Raw genomic sequence first — 18,985 nt, 5'->3', positions numbered from 1 at the left:
TGCAGGAAAAATGTTCCCAACGTTGAGGGAATTCAGAACCAGGGGTCACAGTTTAAGAATAAAGGGTAAGCCAGTTAGGACTGAGATGAGGACAAACTTTCTTCATGCAGAGAGTTGTGAATCTGAGGAATTCTCTGCCATAGAAGGCAGTGGAGCTCAATTCACTGGATGTTTTCCAGAGCTCTTGGGGCTAGCGAAATCAAGGGATATGGGGAAAAAAAACAAAAAGAGGTACTGATTTTAGATGAACAGCCATGATCATATTGAATGGCAGTTCTGGCCCGATGGGCCGAATGGCCTATTCCTGCACCTATTTTTCATGTTTCTATGCTTGAGTATATGGCAATAAAACTCGACCACTTGATTTTTAAACATTCATGCATGGTGGTGGTATAATGTAGTCATAGAGTGATACAGTGTGAAAACAGGCCCTTCGGCGCAACTAGCCCACACCCGCCAACATGTCCCAGCTACACTGCCTGCTTTTGGTCCATATCCCTCCAAACTTGGCCTATTCATGTATCAATCTAACTGTTTCTTAAATGTTGAGATAGTCCCTGCCTCAACTACCTCCTCTGGCAGCTTCTTCCAAACACCCACCACCCTTTATGTGGAAAAAGTTGCCCATTAAAAAGTTACCTCTTAAAAATACTTCAAACAAAAAATATTGAAATCATACTTCTACAATGCACTAAAACATGATTTTAATACATCAAATTTCAAATGTTCACCCCCCTCCCACACCCTCCCCCCACTCAGTTGCTCCACTTCCTCACCGGGCACCCCCAAGGCTAGTGATCGCTCAGCCTCCCCACTTTCAAATACGCTCCGTGGCCCCTGGTTCAGACAGAGAGCACTGCCAGATGTGAGCGGGAACTGAGGCCAGTTGTCCGTGATGTCTGGATCCCAATGCTTAGCTTTGTGTTTCGGAGTTGGCTAATGTTATTGATTTGTAATTAGCCTGATTTGTAATTAGTTGACAAAACCTTAATTTATTCATCCGGAATATCCAGGGGGATGGGATAAGTGTAATATTAAAATGGCATGCAAGGTGTCAGCAGGCTGTCTGTCACAACATATAGCCCCGATAACCCATTATTTCCTTCAGTAAAATATTGGGAAAGTAGCACTATTGTCATTTGTCACTCAATTATTATGTTTGTTTACCTCACTATTTCTAACCCCCCCCCCCCCCTCCAAATTCCTTTGACAGGTGAACATCCTCAAGGAGTGTAATCAGATGGAAACTGATTCAGATGCGATGTTTAAGCCTGTTCAAAGAAGGGGCATATTTTAAAGGAGTGACAGAGATACTTGCAGGGGAATGTGTGAGGAGGTTATTATTTGCCTTTAGTTTTAGCTTGAACCAGGACATCTGAAGATTCAAAGTTTAATGTAGTAATTGTGCTGATACTGACTCCAACCTACCACGTAATGAATATCATCCATTCCAGAGGTTTTATTTTTCTGATGCCGTTTAAACTTCACTTGGATTTCAATCACTTCAATGTAAAAGTAATTGGGAATGGGGAGCATTGGAACAAAAATTTGCCCTTGGTACATATTGACTGTAATATAATAATGTATGCATATTGGTAGGTGCAATCAAAACAAAGATATTTTCTCATTGTTGTGTTATAAATATCACAGAAAATATTATGTACTATCAAGATCACATTTAATAGAATAATATTGCTCAAATATATAGTTATTGGACTGCATTTCGGAAAGGTCCCAACTGAGGAAGACAGCAAAATACTGAAAATATTGGGGGTAAAAATGACTTCAGGACAGTTTGTTAGGAAAATGAAGGAAATGCTAACAGAATACTTATACAGCTGAGTGAGTATAATTTTATGGATGAGAAATTGTGTTCAACCAATTGATGACTTATTTGACAAATTAACTAGCATGTTAGATAAGAAGGAAGCCAATGGATGTAGCAAATTTTGTTATACAAAATTTGGTCTGTGAAGTGCCCCATAAAAGATTACTGCATTAGATAAGCACCTGTGGACTTGAACGTAATAGGTTAAGTCCAGGGGGTCAGATATGGGGCTTTATGTGTGGACCAGATATATTGTCAGTGCAGAGGGGCTAGGAGCAAGGCCAAGTGTGCATCCAGAGTCAAGGTCTGGAATAGTACTAGGTGTGCAGACAAAGCGGAGACAATGGGAGTGTTCAGCACTGGGAACCTAAGCAGGTAAACAGCTATGATCACGGTAGTATAGGCAGCCAGGTGTAAGGCTGGACTCAGGGCCAAGAATGAGAGAAGGTATGCAACTGGAGTCAGGGTCAGGAGTAGTACCAGGTGTGCAGTGAGACCCAGGTTTGTCAACATGGGCCAAGTATTTGATCATAATCTGATTTCCATACATGAATATACTAAGATAATTCATGTGCAACACCTGTTGATCAGAGCCTGGCTCTACTGCGGAATGTAATTTAGCCTAACCGTATTCATAGCTAATCCAATTTAAACCATAAATATTGCATTCAAGTGTAAGTTAAAAGACTCGCTACAGTATGCACCAGATTGCACAATTTCAAGCTGAAAAATGCGAAAGCTCCGAAACAATGGGAGGGGGACACCCCACTCCCACGGTCGCTACGCTTCCTCGGGCTTGGTCTCTCACAATTTCTCACTCCCAACTCTCACCCAAAGTTGGCAGCTCTGAACTCACACAATCTTTCACCCCCCTCCCACACCCTCCCCCCCTTCGGTCCCTACACTCCCTCAGGCTTGGTATCTCACAATTTCTCACTCCCAACTCTCACCCAATGTTGGCAGCCCTGACTTATGTATCTTAGAAACATAGAAAATAGGTACAGGAGGCCATTCTGCCCTTTGAGCCAGCACCGCCATTCATTGTGATCATGGCTGATCGTCCCAAATCAATAACCCGTGCCTGCCTTCTCCTTAACTGCAGAAGAACCTCTACTCTTATACTGAAATCCTCGTTATGAAGGCCAAGATTCCATTAGCTTTCTTCACTGCCTGCTGTACCAGCACGCCAACTTTCAGTGAATGGTGTACAAGGACACCCAGGTCTCACTGCACCTCCCCCTTACCTAACCTAACCCCATTGAGATAATAATCTGCCCCCTTGTTTTTGCCACCAAAGTGGATAACCTCACATTTATCTATATTATACTGCATCTGCCCACTCACTCAACCTGTCCAGGTCACCCTGCAACCTCCTAACATCCTCTTCACAGTTCACACTGCCACCCAGCTCTGTGTCATCAGCAAACTTGCTAGTGTTGCTCCTAATTCCCTCTTCCAAATCATTAATATATATGGTAAACAGTTGCGGCCCCAACACCAAGCCTTGTGGCACTCCACTCGCCACTGCCTGCCATTCTGAAAAGGACCCGTTCACTCCTACTCTTTGCTTCCTGTCAGCCAACCAATTTTCTATCCATGTCAACACCCTACCCCCAATACCATGTGCTCTAATTTTAGTCACCATTCTCCCGTGCTGGACCTTATCAAAGGCTTTCTGAAAGTCTAGATACGCTACATCCACTGGCTCCCCTTCATCCATTTTACTTGTCACATCTTCAAAAAATTCCAGAAGATTAGTCAAGCACGATTTCCCTTTCATAAATCCATGTTGACATGGACTAATCCTTTTACTGCTATTCTAATGCCCCATTATTACCTCTTTAATACCGAAGTCAGGCTAACTGGTCTGTAATTCCACGTTTTCTCTCTCTCGCTCCTTTCTTGAAAAGTGGGATAACATTAACTATCCTCCAATCCACAGGAACTGATCCTGAATCTATTGAACATTGGAAAATGATCACCAATGCGTTCACTATTTCTAGAGCCACCTCCCTGAGGACCCTGGGATGCAGACTTTCCGGCCCAGGGGATTTATCATCCTTCAGTCCCATTAGCTTACCCAATACTATTTCTCGCCTAATGAAAATTTATTTCAGTTCCTCTACCCCCTTAGATCATCTGTCCTCCAGTACATCTGGGAGATTGTTTGTGTCTTCCTTAGTGAAGACAGATCTGAAGTACCTGTTCAACTCTTCTGCCATTTCCTTGATACCCATAATAATGTCACCTTGTTTGCCTTCAAGGGACCCACATTTGACTTTGCTACTCTTATTCCCTTAACATATCTAAATAAGCTTTTACTGTCCTTCTTTATATTCCTGGCCAGCTTCCCCTCGTACTTCATCTTTTCAGCCCGTATTGCCCGTTTTGTTTCCTTCTGTTGTCCTATGAAAGTTTCCTAATCCTCTGGTTTCTGGCTATTCTTTGCTGTGTTATACATCTTTTCTTTTAGTTTTATTCTATCCCCAACTTCTCTTCTCAGCCACGGTTGCCTCCTAATCCCCTTAGAATCTTTCTTCCTTTTTGGAATGAAATGATCGTGTGTCTTCCGAATTATGCCCAGAAATTCCTGCCATTGCTGTTCCACCGTCATTCCTGCTAGGATGCCTTTCCAGTCTACCTTGGCCAGCTCCTCTCTCATGCCTTCATAGTCCCCTTTGTTCAACTGCATCGCTGCCACTTCCGATTTAACCTTCTCCTTCTCTAATTGCAGATTAAAACTAATCATATTATGATCACTACCTCCAAGCGGTTCCTTTACCTCGAGTTCTCTTGGCTGAAACTCTTTGGGCAACACCTCCTGCCCAAAGATACTAGAGGAGCTCCTCTAGTATCTTTGCTCCTGCCTTTACTGCAAGGCAGTGCTGCCCCCTAATGGTAAGATTCAGTTGAGATGTTAAAAACGACTCAGATCTTTCAGGGGGATGTCGGAAGAAGGGCAATGATGTCCATAATGTCTTGGACAACATTTATTCCACCAACATAGTTGGAAGTAGTCAATTTTTACTTTCATCAGCTAGTGGTTTACGTGATCTAGTTTACGCTAGTGGATTACGTATAATTTTGCCCAGACTCTTCCCCATGGTACAGGGGAAAACGATTCAAAATGTACCACACACAGCAAGCAGGCGGGTTTCCGATAACTAAACTTAGGCCGAGGGCGTGGAGTGAACTTACGTGACAGAAACAGTCCTCGGTGTCGGTGTCGGTGTCGGCCGGCTTGAGCCAGGCGTCGCCGCCCGCGGCCCTGCCCAGGAAGAGCAGCACGGAGACCAGCGTTGCCCCACTCCTCATCGCCCCCAGCATCGGCCGCTCCCCAACAAAGATCCTCTAGTATCTTTGCTCCCCAACACGTTTGTGGGCTGAAGCAAAGATCTTTGGGCTGAAGTCCAGCCGGTTGGTGTCTAATCGCGAAGTCGCGGGCAGTAGCCGGAAAAGGAAGTCGCGGGTTTGGACCCAGCGGCAGACGAGCTAAAAGATCATAGGTCTTGCTCTCGTATCTGTGGCTGTAGGATCTTTGCTTTGGACGTGCCGAGCGGGGGAAACGTGATCGACACAAAGTAACTAAGCGGGTCAGGCAGTAGCTTCAGAAAACACGGTTAGGGGCCGGGTTCCTTCTTCAGACTCATATGCTTGCGACAAAGTATTGACAATAGAGCGAGTGCAGGAGGCGTTGTTTATGAATGCACGAAACATTTGTAACAAAATGAGAATTAATAGCACAGAGAAGATTTGAACCCATTAGTTATTTTGAAATATATTCGCACGGTGACCAATAGTGTATTAAATACTACAGTTACTTATCGTTTTGAAACCGAAGATGAAATGTTAAAGGTTTGGGTTGGTCTGATAATAAAGGATGTCAGAAGAACCAAACGAGGAACAAATATTGGTCCAGAACAGAAAATAGAATCAGTTTGTGGAAATAAAAGATAGCCAAATATCAAAAGCTTCAGTTGGGGATGATTTACAAGCTCCTAAGTATAGCCCAACAATGACAGATCAAGATAAAGAAAGTTAGCAAAATTAGTACAAATCAGGAAATTTCAATCTTCATATCTATGGCAGCCTGTGGTTAATTACTAGAGTAATATCCAAATGATTGGGCAATTTAACTTTGAATATCACTGTCAATCCTATCACAACAGTTGCGAAATTGAAACTCAAATAATTAAATCTGGAATAAAAAAATAACTCCTATCAATAATGGTGACCATGAAGCTATTGGACTGTTAAAACAAAATCGATCAGTAGTGTCCTGGAAGGTAGGAAATAAATCCACTGGCCAAACTCATAGGAATCTCCTGAACTACCATGCTGGTTGACTCTTAACTGGCTCCTCGGTGCAAGGGCAGTTGGAAAAATCTAACAATTGGTGTCTTGCAAGGACATTTACCTGGCCCATAAATATAAATAAATGTATCAATATCTAAAATAATTATCATACAACCGCTATTAAATGGGCAAATCAAAACATCAGCATTAATTTGAAGTTGTAGGAAAGAATTTCTACCTAACATTAATTTGAAGATGAGTTCATACATTGCATTTGATGCAACTTTCTGAAATAATATTTTGAGGAACAAGGGAACAACAAGCTCTCTTTAATTTGTGTAATTAATAAGTGATTATAAGATGTTCAAATTTAGTATGCAGTTAGAGAAAGACAGATCAATTGGAAACAAAAGTTTAAATTTAAAGACAACTTAGTAGGTATGAGGAGTGCATGTTATGGGAGATTGAGGAAGTACAAGCTTTGCGATTGGAAGGGAAGGATTTAAACAATTATTTCAAAATTCTCCAAAGAACATCCCAACGGAAATGCTCCTTGGGAAAGATAATCCCAATTGATAATTAAGGAAGTCAGGTATTGATATCAAAAAGAATATCATGCGGTACTGGGAATATTTTTTGACAGTATAAAAACTTTTACATGAGATAAAAAGTTACTCTGCTGCTATGACAAATAGCAAGTTGGGCTTCACTGTAAAAGGGCTGGAGTGCAAAAGTAATGAAGTTTTGCAGAGATTGACACCCCCCTCCCACAACCCTCCCTCCCTCCCCCCCCTCTTTGGGCGCCACGCGTCCTCAGGCTTGGTCTCTCGCAATTTCTCACTCCCAACTCTCACCCAAAGTCGGCAGCTCTGAACTTACACAATCTTTCACCCTACCTGTAGCCAAAATATATTGGTAAAAATTATAGTCTGAAGAAAGGTCTTGACCCAATACATTGTCAGTACATTTCCTTTCATATATGTTGTATGCCCCGCTGAGTTTCTCCAGAACTTGTTTTGCTCAAGATTCCAGCATCTGAAGTCTGGTGTCACAAATAGTAAAATCTTCCTTCCTTTCATTTTTAAGTCTGTGCTGTATATTACTTATTAAAACATGGTGCAGGACTCCTCTTTTGTTCTCTGTTGCGAAATTTCATATTCTTCTTTCATAATGGAAATATCTTTATTATCTTCATCTTTCGGGAACATAGATTTGGTACATTAAACATCATGCCTCTCAAAGTTCATGCTACTGTTTGCGTCTCATAGCATGTAATCTTTCATGTTTATGTTTAATATTTTTCATGTTTAATATTTGCTAATATTATGCACCCTTTTTACCTTCCCAATTCTCTATTTAATCCAAGGTGTGTTGGTTCCTCTTTAAGCCTCCTCCATTCCCTCCTCAGATGCTGCCTGACCCGCTGAATTCCTCCAGCACTGTTTTGCTGAAGGTTGCACATGCACTCTGTGACTGTGGGTGCTCCAGTTTCCTCCCACATTCCAAAATTATAAATAGACTAATTGGCTACTATAAATTACAGTTTATTCTAGATAAAAGTATTAAAGGGGATTACCGTTTCTCTAATATTTTCATGATATAGAAAACTATTCAGGCCATTAAATCTATGCCAGTTCTCATCAATCCTATTCCCCCATTTATTTACCAGTAATTTATCCTCTTACACATGCCCATAAACATTGATTCCCCCACTCAATACCTATACGAGGGGTAATTTGCAGCTACCAAATAGCAAATTTCTGGTATGTGGGAAGAAACCAGAACATAGGTTAATGAGAGAGAATCCATTTGAAGGTTTCTGGGGGATAAGGAAATAGGACTGATGGGATTTCTATGCTGGGAACCAGCATAGACTTGATAGGCCAAATGCCTCCCATCTATGTCATATGTAATCAATCTTCCTAGTATTCCCCAACTTGGTTTTTGGTACTGATATGAACCCAAATGTGTGGTTACAAAGGATATTGATTGATTGATTACTTTATTAATCCCCTTATTCAGGGGAAATTCTGATGTCCTTGCAGCACACTAATAAAAATACAACACAGTATTCATAAAGAAATTCAACACCAAAACATCCCCCCACAGTGATTCCCACTGTGGGGGAAGGCACAAAGTCCAGTCCCCATCCTCTTGTCCACCCATAGTCGGGCCTATTGAGGTCTCCACAGTCGCCGCCACGGCGCCCGATGTTCTCGCCGGGTGATGGTACTCCAGCGTCGGGAGAACCCCCAGCGGCTTGGGGTGCCAGGAACGGCCGCCTTCCCACCGGAGCCTGCGGCTTCCAAGCCAACAGACCACGCCAGACGGAGCTCCGCACACTGGTGATCTCGGCGAGATGCAAGTTCAACGTCGCAGCTGGCCACTCCGCAGAACCACGGCTCCACGATGTTTTCCTCGGCGGTACCAAGCATACTGGAGTCCCAGCGCGGCGACCCAGGAAAGGCATCGCCCGCTCCGCAATAGCGCTCCAGCGCTGCACTGCCGCCAAAGCCGATGTTCTGCGCCGCGGCCAACGCCGACGTTCTGCGCCGCCGCCAACGCCGATGTTCTGGCCTGGTCCCCTCAGGGAAACGTCGCTCCAGGACCCGCTGGTAGGCCGCGAGGACAGGTCGAAGACGCTGCTCGGAGGAAGGCAACCCCTCCGACCAGGTAGGGACTTAGAAAAGCAGTTTCCCCCTTCCCCCCCACCACCCCCCACACATAAAAGATTTAGACCCCCTGACTGTACACTTAACGAACTAAAAATAATAAAAAAGAAGGGGAAGAAACGGACAGCTGCAGGACAGGCAGCCGTTCAGGACAGCGCCTCCTCCGGCATTCAGCAGCCACTCTGTAACATCCTGGATTCCGTGGCACCTGGGAGACAACACACCACCCTGGAATCACATCTATGGAACAGAGAGAAAAAAAAAACACATAACGGTCAAGTCCCCTATCACTGCAGCTGTCCTGCTTTTTCTATCCCACCTCTTTAGATCTGAATCAGTGACTACACCTCCATCCCCCACCAGGAGGGTCTTAAAGCCCTCCGTTTCTTCCTTGACTGCAGAACCAACCAATTTCCCTCTACCAACACTCTCCTCCCACTTCCTCCAAATCCAAGGCGTAATTATGGGCACTCACACGGGCCCCAGCAATGCCTGCCTCTTTGTAGGGTACCGCTTTCCGCAGAGAGACCGTTTCCTCCGCAACTCCCTGGTCAACTCGTCACATCCCACACAAACCACCCCCTCCACAGGTACTTTCCCCAGCAACCGCAGGAGATGAAACACCTGTCCCTGTAACTCTTCCTGTTCACTTGCACCTCCTCCAACCTCATCCCCTGTATCTGCTGTTCCAGGTGTGGACTCCTGTATAGCAGACCAAGCTCAGGCTCGTTTCGCTGAACACTTCCGCTCAGTCCATCTGAACCTACCCGATCTCCCGGTTGCTGGACACTTTAACTCTCCCTCCCATTCCCACACTGACCTTTCTATCCTGCATTTTACTTGAACTCCATTCCCTTTGCCCAGTTTTCACACCTTCACAATTCCTTATCTATCTATCCCCCCCCCCCCCCCCGGACATCTGTCTGAAGGGTCTCGACCCGAAACGTCATCCATTTCTCCTCTCCAGAGATGCTGCCTTTGCTTGTTCACTTTGCTGGGAACATTCTACCATGCCTCAATAAATTTGTGCACTAATTTCCACAAAAATAACGTGACTGGAATTGGAGCAAAATTTAATAACCCCAACAATAATTGTGGAAGCAATAGAGTGCAAGATATAAAACAGAATTCTCAAATGCGTTTGAACATTTTAAATCAATATGTAGCAAGCCCAACAAGCTTAGGGGTGATTTTGGATTTAGTTTTAAGGAATGAGCCTGGACAAAGGAATAAGTGATACTGGGAAGTGTTCAGCAGCCACTCAGCAACTCTATTCCTATTTTGACTCCATCCATTTCATCCCAAATCCCTGTAACCAGGAATATTGAGCTGCCACTCCCGCTTCTGTCAGGACCACTAATGTTATACTCCCACATGGTTTCATGGGTCTTCAGTTTGAAAACTGTATTAGGAGTGTGGGAATTAAAGAATAGTCACACTGCAGTGGTCGTTTTTTTCCTTCCAACCTTTGTTTCCGCCTTTTAAATTAATTTTTTTACTACCAGTTTTTGTCCCACCAAATATCTTACACATTCAATTTTACCTCTCCTTCTGAAATTGCAATATAGCAATATTGCATGGTATTAATTACTGGGCTTGGCAATGATATTACATTCCACATGAGAAAAAACAATATAATAATGTTTGTTAATCAGTCCCAGAAAGCAACCCACAATCATCTTCAAGGACAATTACAGTTGGACATCAAATGATGGATAGCATATGATGATCTTGCTAACAATCCCCTATCACAAGTCCATATTAAAAACAGAAAATGGTGACAAAATTATCAAGTCATGCATTATCTGCAAAAGAGAAAGAGTCAATGTTTCAGGTCTGTGACCCCTCATAAGAAAAGAAAAATCTGTGTTCTCAGGAAGTCATCCAAATCAATCAGATTTTTAAATGGTCTTTTTCAGTTTGCAAAACAACTTACCGTGTCAAAGTTAATTACTCTCCATTTTCTTTTTTTTTGTACTGATTATTGATTTCATTTTGCTGAATATAATATCAACTAAATCTTTTCAACAAAATCAAAGTAATAACAGTTAAGAAAGTCATTTAAGAAAATAACACTTGGTTTCAGTAAACAATGATAAAAGTTTTATTTTTTATTTGCAACTTTTACAAACAGGCAATTCATTTCATAATTAACACTGTTTTATATTATAATGTTCAAACAATATTAAAGAGCAGTAATTTATGTGTATGCTGTGGAATCTTTAACTGCAGCCCTCATGTCACATGGAGTTTTAAAACACTGTCAAATAAGAAAATAGCTGGATGCTTTAGAAAATGCAACAATACACCATTGTGCCAAGTCATCTATAAGTGTTGACAGCAGAGGACATAACATTACATAGGTGCAGCCTGAGCAGAAAGTATTCAAACTGAGTCAGTTAAGAAAATATCTGTAATGAAAACAATTGTGTACAGAATGGGTTCACTGGTTTATTCATAGTAAAATAAACTTCACAATTACTTAAGAAAATTAGGGGACTGTTGCCATTGTTGTAACAAAGTACTGCTTCAAAATAAGCAATGTACAAATAAAACAATATTCAAACCAATTAAGTATTTAACATCTTGGTTAAAGCTTGTGTACATATTCTATCTGGTTAACATATTAAAAAATGTTTTCCAACCTTTTTTTAGGAGGACCATCGATATAAGCACTGGTGGTTTATCCCATGGTTGAATCAAACTATCGTTTTAATTAAAAATAAAAAAAATCTTGTTTGGTCTCTCTCTCATACAAGGAATCTCGCCATGAACCTAAACATGTGTCAGATAAATAATAAGCCCCAGTTGCAGAGCAGCTATAACGACACCAAATTCATAGGAACAAAAATTGGGGACCTCAACTAATGGCAAAAGTCAGAAAATTAAAAGTAGTGATGTAACAATGAAAGTACATGATAATGGTCAGAATGGAATAAGTCGAGGGAAATAAAAGAAAAATAGACTATTTGAAAGGCATGCATATGTTGCTCAAAACCAAGTGACAGTTTTTTTTTTAATACTGCTTGTGATGAATGGCTACAACCAAAGTTATTATTGAGTTGAATATACATTGCATTTATATTTAAAATGCTTGCAATTTCTCACCAGTGACTGAAACTGAAATCAGGCAGAAAAATCAATAGTTTCCTCATGATTATCATTAATGCAGATTTCTTGATCTATCATAGGTTACATTTTATTTTTCAAATTATCCCAAATTTCAAATTAATGAAATATAGGAATGAGTTTCTATGACTAAGAAAAAAGACAAACAGAGGGCATTTGAATAATTTCTGGCATTTCTACATTTCACCATTCCAGCTGGGGTATTTCTGTTCCTGTTCCAACCAAAGCATTTCACACAAAACAAAAACATCAGAGATAATGAATACAAAGTAAAGCCTTGGCATTTAGGTTCCATTCTTGCAGTACATTTTGTCGCTGAATTTCCATCCTGTCACAAACTGTAGTTATTATATTCTTCATCCACTCATTTGGCAGCATTCATGAGGTAAAGTTATCTCAATGGAAAAGAAGGTTTTAAAATTCTTTCAAATTGTCTTTTGAAGGTTTAGTTAATTCAACTTTTACTCCCTTTTCACCTGCATTCATAAAGGAGTAAAATAAAATGTGGAAATCATGGCAGAAACAAAATAAACAGCATATATATTTTAGATATATTTTCTCTTTGCCCCATTATGCTACTTCAGTCCACAGGCAGAAAGCTGAATGGTCTCAGTTATGAAATCCTGCATTGTTATTAGCTCAAGATTCAATTCCACAATTATTAAATCCTTATAACTTGTCATAATTTGTATCACCAAGTAGCTCTTTTGAAATGTTATCAGATTCACCAATGGTAAACCAAACGGCATTGCTGACTACAATTTTATTTGCACTTAGAACAAACATAACAGTTTGTCTTACTTTTTACAGTGCATTTCAGAAGTATTATTATATGCTGACATTTGGGTCTTTGATGTTGGAGATCATTCTTTCCAAAAAAGTGAAGACATGGGTGAACTGGGGTTGGGGACTGGACTTTGTGCCTTCCCTCATGGTGGGAGCCATTGTGGGGGGATGTTCTATGTGTTTATATTCTTCAGGGACAATAAGATCATAAAATTCGCGGATGACACAACAGTGGTGGGACTCATCAGCGGAGATGACGAATCAATGTACAGGGAGGAAGTAAAACAACTAGTGGACTGGTGCGGCAAAAATAATCTAGAATTAAATGTCGACAAAACGAAGGAGATGGTTGTCGACTTCAGGAGGGCGCAGCCAAAGCATACACCCCTCAACATCAGTGGCACCACAGTGGAGAGAGTGGAGAGCATAAAGTTCCTCGGTGTGCAAATTACAGACGGCCTCACCTGGTCCAGGAACACCACTGAGACCGTCAAACGGGCCCATCAGCGACTGCACTTCCTGAGGAAACTAAAACAGGCCTCACTCCCCACCAACATCCTCAGGACTTTCTACAGGGGTACGGTGGAGTCTGTACTCACGTACTGCATAAATACGTGGTACTCCACCTGCAACTGCTCGGACAGGAAGGCTCTGCAGAGGGTAGTGAGGGGAGCAGAGAGGATCATTGGCGTCTCCCTACCCTCGGTACAAGAACTGTTCCAGAGCCGCTGTCTGAAAAAAGCTCAGAGAATTGCTAAGGACAAACTGCACCCCCTCCACATACACCTGGATCTCCTGCCATCAGGCAAGAGATATCGAAGCATCAAAGCCCGGACTACAAGACTGCTAAACAGCTTCCTACCACAGGCTGTGAGGCTGCTAAACAGTCACTCTGTACTCACAGTCACTTGATTCTGCGGCTGGCACGGACACTTTAATAACTGGCACTGGCCACTTTAATAACTGGCACTGGCCACTCAAATCAGCTGCCCCGGACATTTTTATGATTGGTTTATTGTATTTTAACGTTGTGTTTTACCTGCTTTTAACTATTTATACTGTTCCATCAGGGACTGGATTGTTTTTAGTGTTATTGTGTGTGAAATGTTTTAAATTTCATGTGCGATGCTCCGCTATTCCCTGGGAAACGTCTTTTCATTTTGCACTGTACAACTGTTGCTTGCAAGATGACAATAAAGGTTGATTGATTGATTGATTGATTGATTGATTAAGACTCTCATTGGTGTTATGTCTGTATTCTTTTTTTGTGTGCTGCAAAATGGCAAAAAGCATTTCACTTCACTACACCTAGGTGTATGTGAATGTGACTAATAAAATACCTTTGAACCATTGAGACAAACACTGCGAGGGGAGATACCCCAAAACATAGTCTGTTATATATAAAAATATAGTCTGAAGAAGGGTCTTGACCCAAAACGTCATCCATTCTTTCTCTCGAGAGATGCTGCCTGTCCCGCTGAGTTACTCCAGCATTTTATGTCTACCTCCAAAACATAGCATTTCTTTCCCAAACTACAGAATTTTAAAATGTGTGGTCAGCGCAAGTTTAAAGACTGTAAAGTGAGGATGTCATGAATCTTGAATGTTCACAATCAATAATTTTATTCTTTCCGTTACCACAAAACTAAGTCTTATCTCAAGTAAGTTACAGGATGCCACGTTTACATTTCATAAGATCATGAGGAATAGGAGCAGAATTAGGCCATTCGGCCCATCAAGTCTACTCTGCCATTCAATCATGGCTGATCTAGGTCTCCATCCTAACCCTATTCTCCTGCCTTCTCCCCAAAACATCTGACACCTCTACTAATCAAGAATCTATCTATCTCTGCCTTAAAAATATCCACTGACTTGGCCTCCACAGCCTTTTGTGGCAAAGAATTCCTCATACTCACCACCCTCTGACTAAATATATTTCTCTTCATTTCCTTCCTAAAAGAACATTCTTTAATTCTGAGGCTATGACCTCCAGCCGAGACTCTCCCACTAGTGGAAACATCCTCTCCACACCCACTCTATCCAAGCCGTTTGTAGTAGCCATTTAGCTTAACTCAGTATGTTATAACTATAACCAGTTACCTTTAAATTTTATCTGCTGTTAATTATGTGGGTGGGATTTAGACGCAGTCTGAGGCGTGTTTGCGGCTGGGATTCTCGCACAGACTCGCTAGTAGTTTGTTTAGTTCGAAGAAGCATGGGGGAGAGGTCACAGCTTTTGACTATGCATGAGTTTGACCACGAGTAAGATCAAAATGTACTTATACAAGAAGAAGTTTGATGAATATCTTACTGTTTTTACTACTACAGGTGCACAACCTTTTATCCGAAGATCCAAATAACGAAAACCTCCGAATAACGGACATTTTTTCGGTCCTTGAAGAAAGGTCCTTGAAAACGTTCACCGAGGGCGGCCCGCAGAGGTGACAGCGGAACCTCCGGTCGGTCCTGGAAGAAAGGGGAACTAAATCCCCTTCATAAAAGAGAAGTGGAGGGTATATTGCCCGGGAGGGTATATCGCCTACCTGGAAGAAACCAGACATTTTTTCCAGGATGTCGTCTGCACACCAAAGCTCACCAAAGCTCATGTTTGGCGCTAAACATGGCACGCCAAAGCTCACGTTTGGCGCCAAACGCACGTCGCCTCTGCTGCACACGGATATAAGAGTGTGAAAATGTCGCCTTAGGCCGCCTAAGGGCATGTAGCCCCGCTAGGGTGAAATGAGTGCGAGAGGTGATTCAATGCTGCGGTCACATTTACAAATTCAGGAATTCATTCAACACACTGCATTTCATACAGACATTTATTCTGCAAGAAAAAACTACATTGAAGACTCAAACTCGCGACCGAGGAACTGACGGGATCAAGGCGCAAACTCGCGACCTTGCGGATATGTGCCGAGCACTCTACCACTGAGCCAGCCATTAAAATCTACGCAAAAAAATTTCCATTCCGAAGGCCGACAAATTACGAATTACGAAAAGTGTCTGGTCCCAAGGCTTTCAGATAAAAGGTTGTGCACCTGTACAATAAAGAAACTATTAATCAAGAGACTGCGTTTGGAAGATTTATCTTTCAACAGCATTGAATGTCTTGTGGAGAGCTCGTGAGTGCGTTTTGATTATCTCCTGAATCCTTGTCTTCAATCATTGTGACTAAAGGAAAGATTCCTTGAAACAATATGAAAATCTGTCACTGCACCTTTCACTATTTTGTGTTTCAATGAGGTTCCCCCTCATTCTTCTAAACTCCAGTGAGTACAGGCCCAGTGCCAACAAACGCTCATCATAGGTTAACCTACTCATTCCTGGGATCATTCTTGCAAACCTCCTCTGGAACCTCTCCTTCCTCAGCTATGGTGCCCCAAATCCTTCCTCAGATATGGTGCCCCTAATTGCTCTCAAATGCGGCCTTACCAGCGCCTTATAGAGCTTCAACAATACATCCCTGTTTTCGTATACAAGCCCTCTTGAAATAAATGCTTGCATTAAGTTTGCTTTCTTTACCACCTATTCGACTTGCAGAATAACATTTTGGAAATCCTGCACCAGCATTCCCAAGTCCTTTTGCATCTCTGATTTCTGGATTCTCACCCCATTTAGAAAATAGTCTACGCCTTTATTCCCCCTACCAAAATGCATGGCTCCACACTTTGCTACATTATATTCCACTTCTCTGCCCACTCTCCCAGCCTGTTCAAGTCCTTCTGCAGAGTCCCTGCTTTCTCTACACTACCTGCCCCTCCACTTATTTTCATATTATCTGCAAATTTTGCCACAAAGCCTTCAATCCCCTCGTTCAAATCATTAATATACAACGTGAAGAGTAGCGGCACCGACTCTTGCGGAAAAAGACCCCTTTATTGCCACGATTTGTCTTATGCCATCCAGCCAACCTGCTATCCATGCTAGTATGTGCCCTTTGATACCATGGGCTCTCATCTTCCTGAGCAGCCTAACATGTGGCACCTTATCAAAGGCTTTCTGAAAATCTAAGTAAACAACATCTACTGACTCTCTTTTGTCTGTCCTGCTAGTTACTTCTTCAAAGAACTCCAGCAAATTTGTCAAGTAAGACCTCCTCTTTATAAAGTCATGCTGACAGTCCTATTTTATCGTGAACTTCTAAGTAGTTCCCTTGCAAAATTGTCAAAGGAACCACAAAAATGTGTAAGGTTGTGCAAGATCATACCAATAGGATAAAGGCCAAGGAAAAGGTCAGCAAGTAAATGGAAGAACCACTATCTTCTGGTCCCCTTAACTTTGCACACCATTAATACTCAGGAATATATGGGCATTCCTTGAGTAACCCAGGAATTAAATCCTGCAACTTCGTACTCAATAAAATTGTGGGCAATGCCCAACAGAAGCACCAGAGCAGTTTGAGAAGGTGATCCACCACCATTTTCTTCAAGGCAATTAAGGAATGGCTATAAATATAGGTTCTATAAATTTTATTACCTTCTGAACTTTCATTTTAAAATCACTAACAACACAAAATCCAAGTTTAATTTTGCTTGCACACAGTGAAATTCATGGATGAGCTCAGGTTACTCAACATGATGGTCCTTTAAAAAAAAAAAAAATTACCGGTACTTATTATAAAATTACTGATATTAAACAAAGGTATGTGAACACACATTAAAAATAGAATGGATATACCAAGTCTACATTCATGTTTATCATTTAGGCATTTTTAGTTGCTTCCAAAGGTATACAAGATCTAACTGAGAGAAGGCAGTCATATTGAATTACTATGAAATGAAATATTGATAGCCATTTATAAGAACAAATAATTAGTAGAGATCTTAAAGGCTAATCACAGTGAGTGAAAGGGAAGTTGACTTTTGAAGCTCAACTGGTGACATTTATAAGGCCATAAGATATTGGAGCAGAATGAGGTCATTCAATCCATCGAGTCTACTCCGCCATCCAAACATGGCCGACGTATTTTTCCCTCTCAGCACTATTCGCGTGCCTATTCCCCGTAACCTTTGACACCCTTCCTAATCAAGAACCTATCAATCTCCGCCTTAGAAATACCTACCATCTTGACTTCCACAGTCATCTGTGACAATGATTACCAAAGACTTTCCACGCTTTGGCTAAATAAATTTCTGAGGCTGTGCCCTCTGGTTCTAGACTCCACCATTACTTGAAACATCTTTTTCAAATCCACTCTATCTAGGCCTTTCATTATCCAGTAAGTTTCAAAGAGATCCCCCTCATCTTTGCAAACTCCAGCGAGTATAGGCCCAGAGCCTTCAAATGCTCCTCATACATTAACCTAATCATCCCCAGGATAATTCTCGAAAATTACAAACATAAATTCCAAATCTGTGAGTGAAAATATTTCTGCAAATATATGGATCTAGGAATTACCTTTGGTTTCAAACTGAAATATGAAAACCATAGTTTGAAAAAAAATAAAACTATTGATAATACAGGTGGGTTAATAAATCACTTGCAGGTCAATAAGTTAAAATTATCAACTTAGATCAGAGAAACCAATAGATGGGACAATCTATTTACTGCCGGAAAGGTTCAAGCCGTAAACATAGAAAATAGGTGCAGGAGAAAGCTATTCGGCCCTTCGAGCCAGCACCGCAATTCATTGTGATCATGGCTGATCGTCCCCTATCAATAACCCGTGCCTGCTTTCTCCCCATATCCCTTGACTCCACTAGCCCCTAGAGCTCTATCTAACTCTCTCTTAAATCCATCCAGTGACTTGGCCTCCACTGCCCTCTGTGGCAGGGAATCCATAAATTCACAATGACATACAGTATGTTGTTAAACATACTGAAACTGGAGACTAACACAGTATCACAGCACGGATATGATATGTTGGATATTAATTGCACATCCCAATTATTGATACAAGCTGTAGTGTTGTAAAGCAGAGGAAGAACTTCCCTATCATTTCCAGACCTCACTATCTCCATCGCAGGTGATAGACTTCTGACCGACATCCACTGTAAACCCACTGACTCCCATGGCTATCTGGACTACACTTCTTCCCACCCTGCTTCCTGTAAAGACTCCATCCCCTACTCCCAATTCCTCCGCCTACGTCGCATCTGCTCCCAGGATGAGGCGTTCCACATCAGGGCATCGAAGATGTCCTCATTCTTCAGGTAACGGGGGTTCCCCTCTCCTACCATAGATGAGGCTCTCACCAGGGTTTATTCGATACCCCGTGACACTGCTCTCTCTCCCCATCCCCCCACTCGTAACAAGGGCAGAGTCCCCCAAG

General features: G+C 41.9%; 2 protein-coding genes across 3 annotated transcripts in view; both read right to left on the bottom strand.

Moving 5' to 3' along the window:
• Positions 1-5,485, bottom strand: part of ero1b (endoplasmic reticulum oxidoreductase 1 beta) — a 56,705-nt gene extending 51,220 nt beyond the window's left edge. The window contains exons 1-2 of one of the 2 annotated variants that reach the window (XM_033021754.1): positions 5,224-5,485; positions 5,027-5,173 (exon numbers count right to left, since the gene is read on the bottom strand). In XM_033021754.1, the coding sequence (XP_032877645.1) occupies positions 5,027-5,155 (129 nt within the window). In that variant the 5' untranslated portion in view covers positions 5,156-5,173; positions 5,224-5,485. Of the gene's footprint in view, positions 1-5,026 lie in introns of both variants that reach the window. The other variant, XM_033021753.1, reaches the window with a different exon arrangement.
• A 5,391-nt stretch (positions 5,486-10,876) lies between these two features.
• The window catches only part of egln1 (egl-9 family hypoxia inducible factor 1), a 112,805-nt gene continuing 104,696 nt past the window's right edge, over positions 10,877-18,985 (bottom strand). Inside the window, exon 5 of the mRNA XM_033021747.1 lies at positions 10,877-12,401. Within this exon, the coding sequence (XP_032877638.1) occupies positions 12,340-12,401 (62 nt within the window). The 3' untranslated portion in view covers positions 10,877-12,339. The remainder of the gene's footprint in view (positions 12,402-18,985) is intronic.

Source organism: Amblyraja radiata, chromosome 5 (genome assembly GCF_010909765.2).
Source record: "Amblyraja radiata isolate CabotCenter1 chromosome 5, sAmbRad1.1.pri, whole genome shotgun sequence".
Lineage (NCBI taxonomy): Eukaryota > Metazoa > Chordata > Chondrichthyes > Rajiformes > Rajidae > Amblyraja > Amblyraja radiata.
Note: the sequence above shows the minus strand (reverse complement) of the source record. Positions and strands in the feature narration are given on the sequence as shown.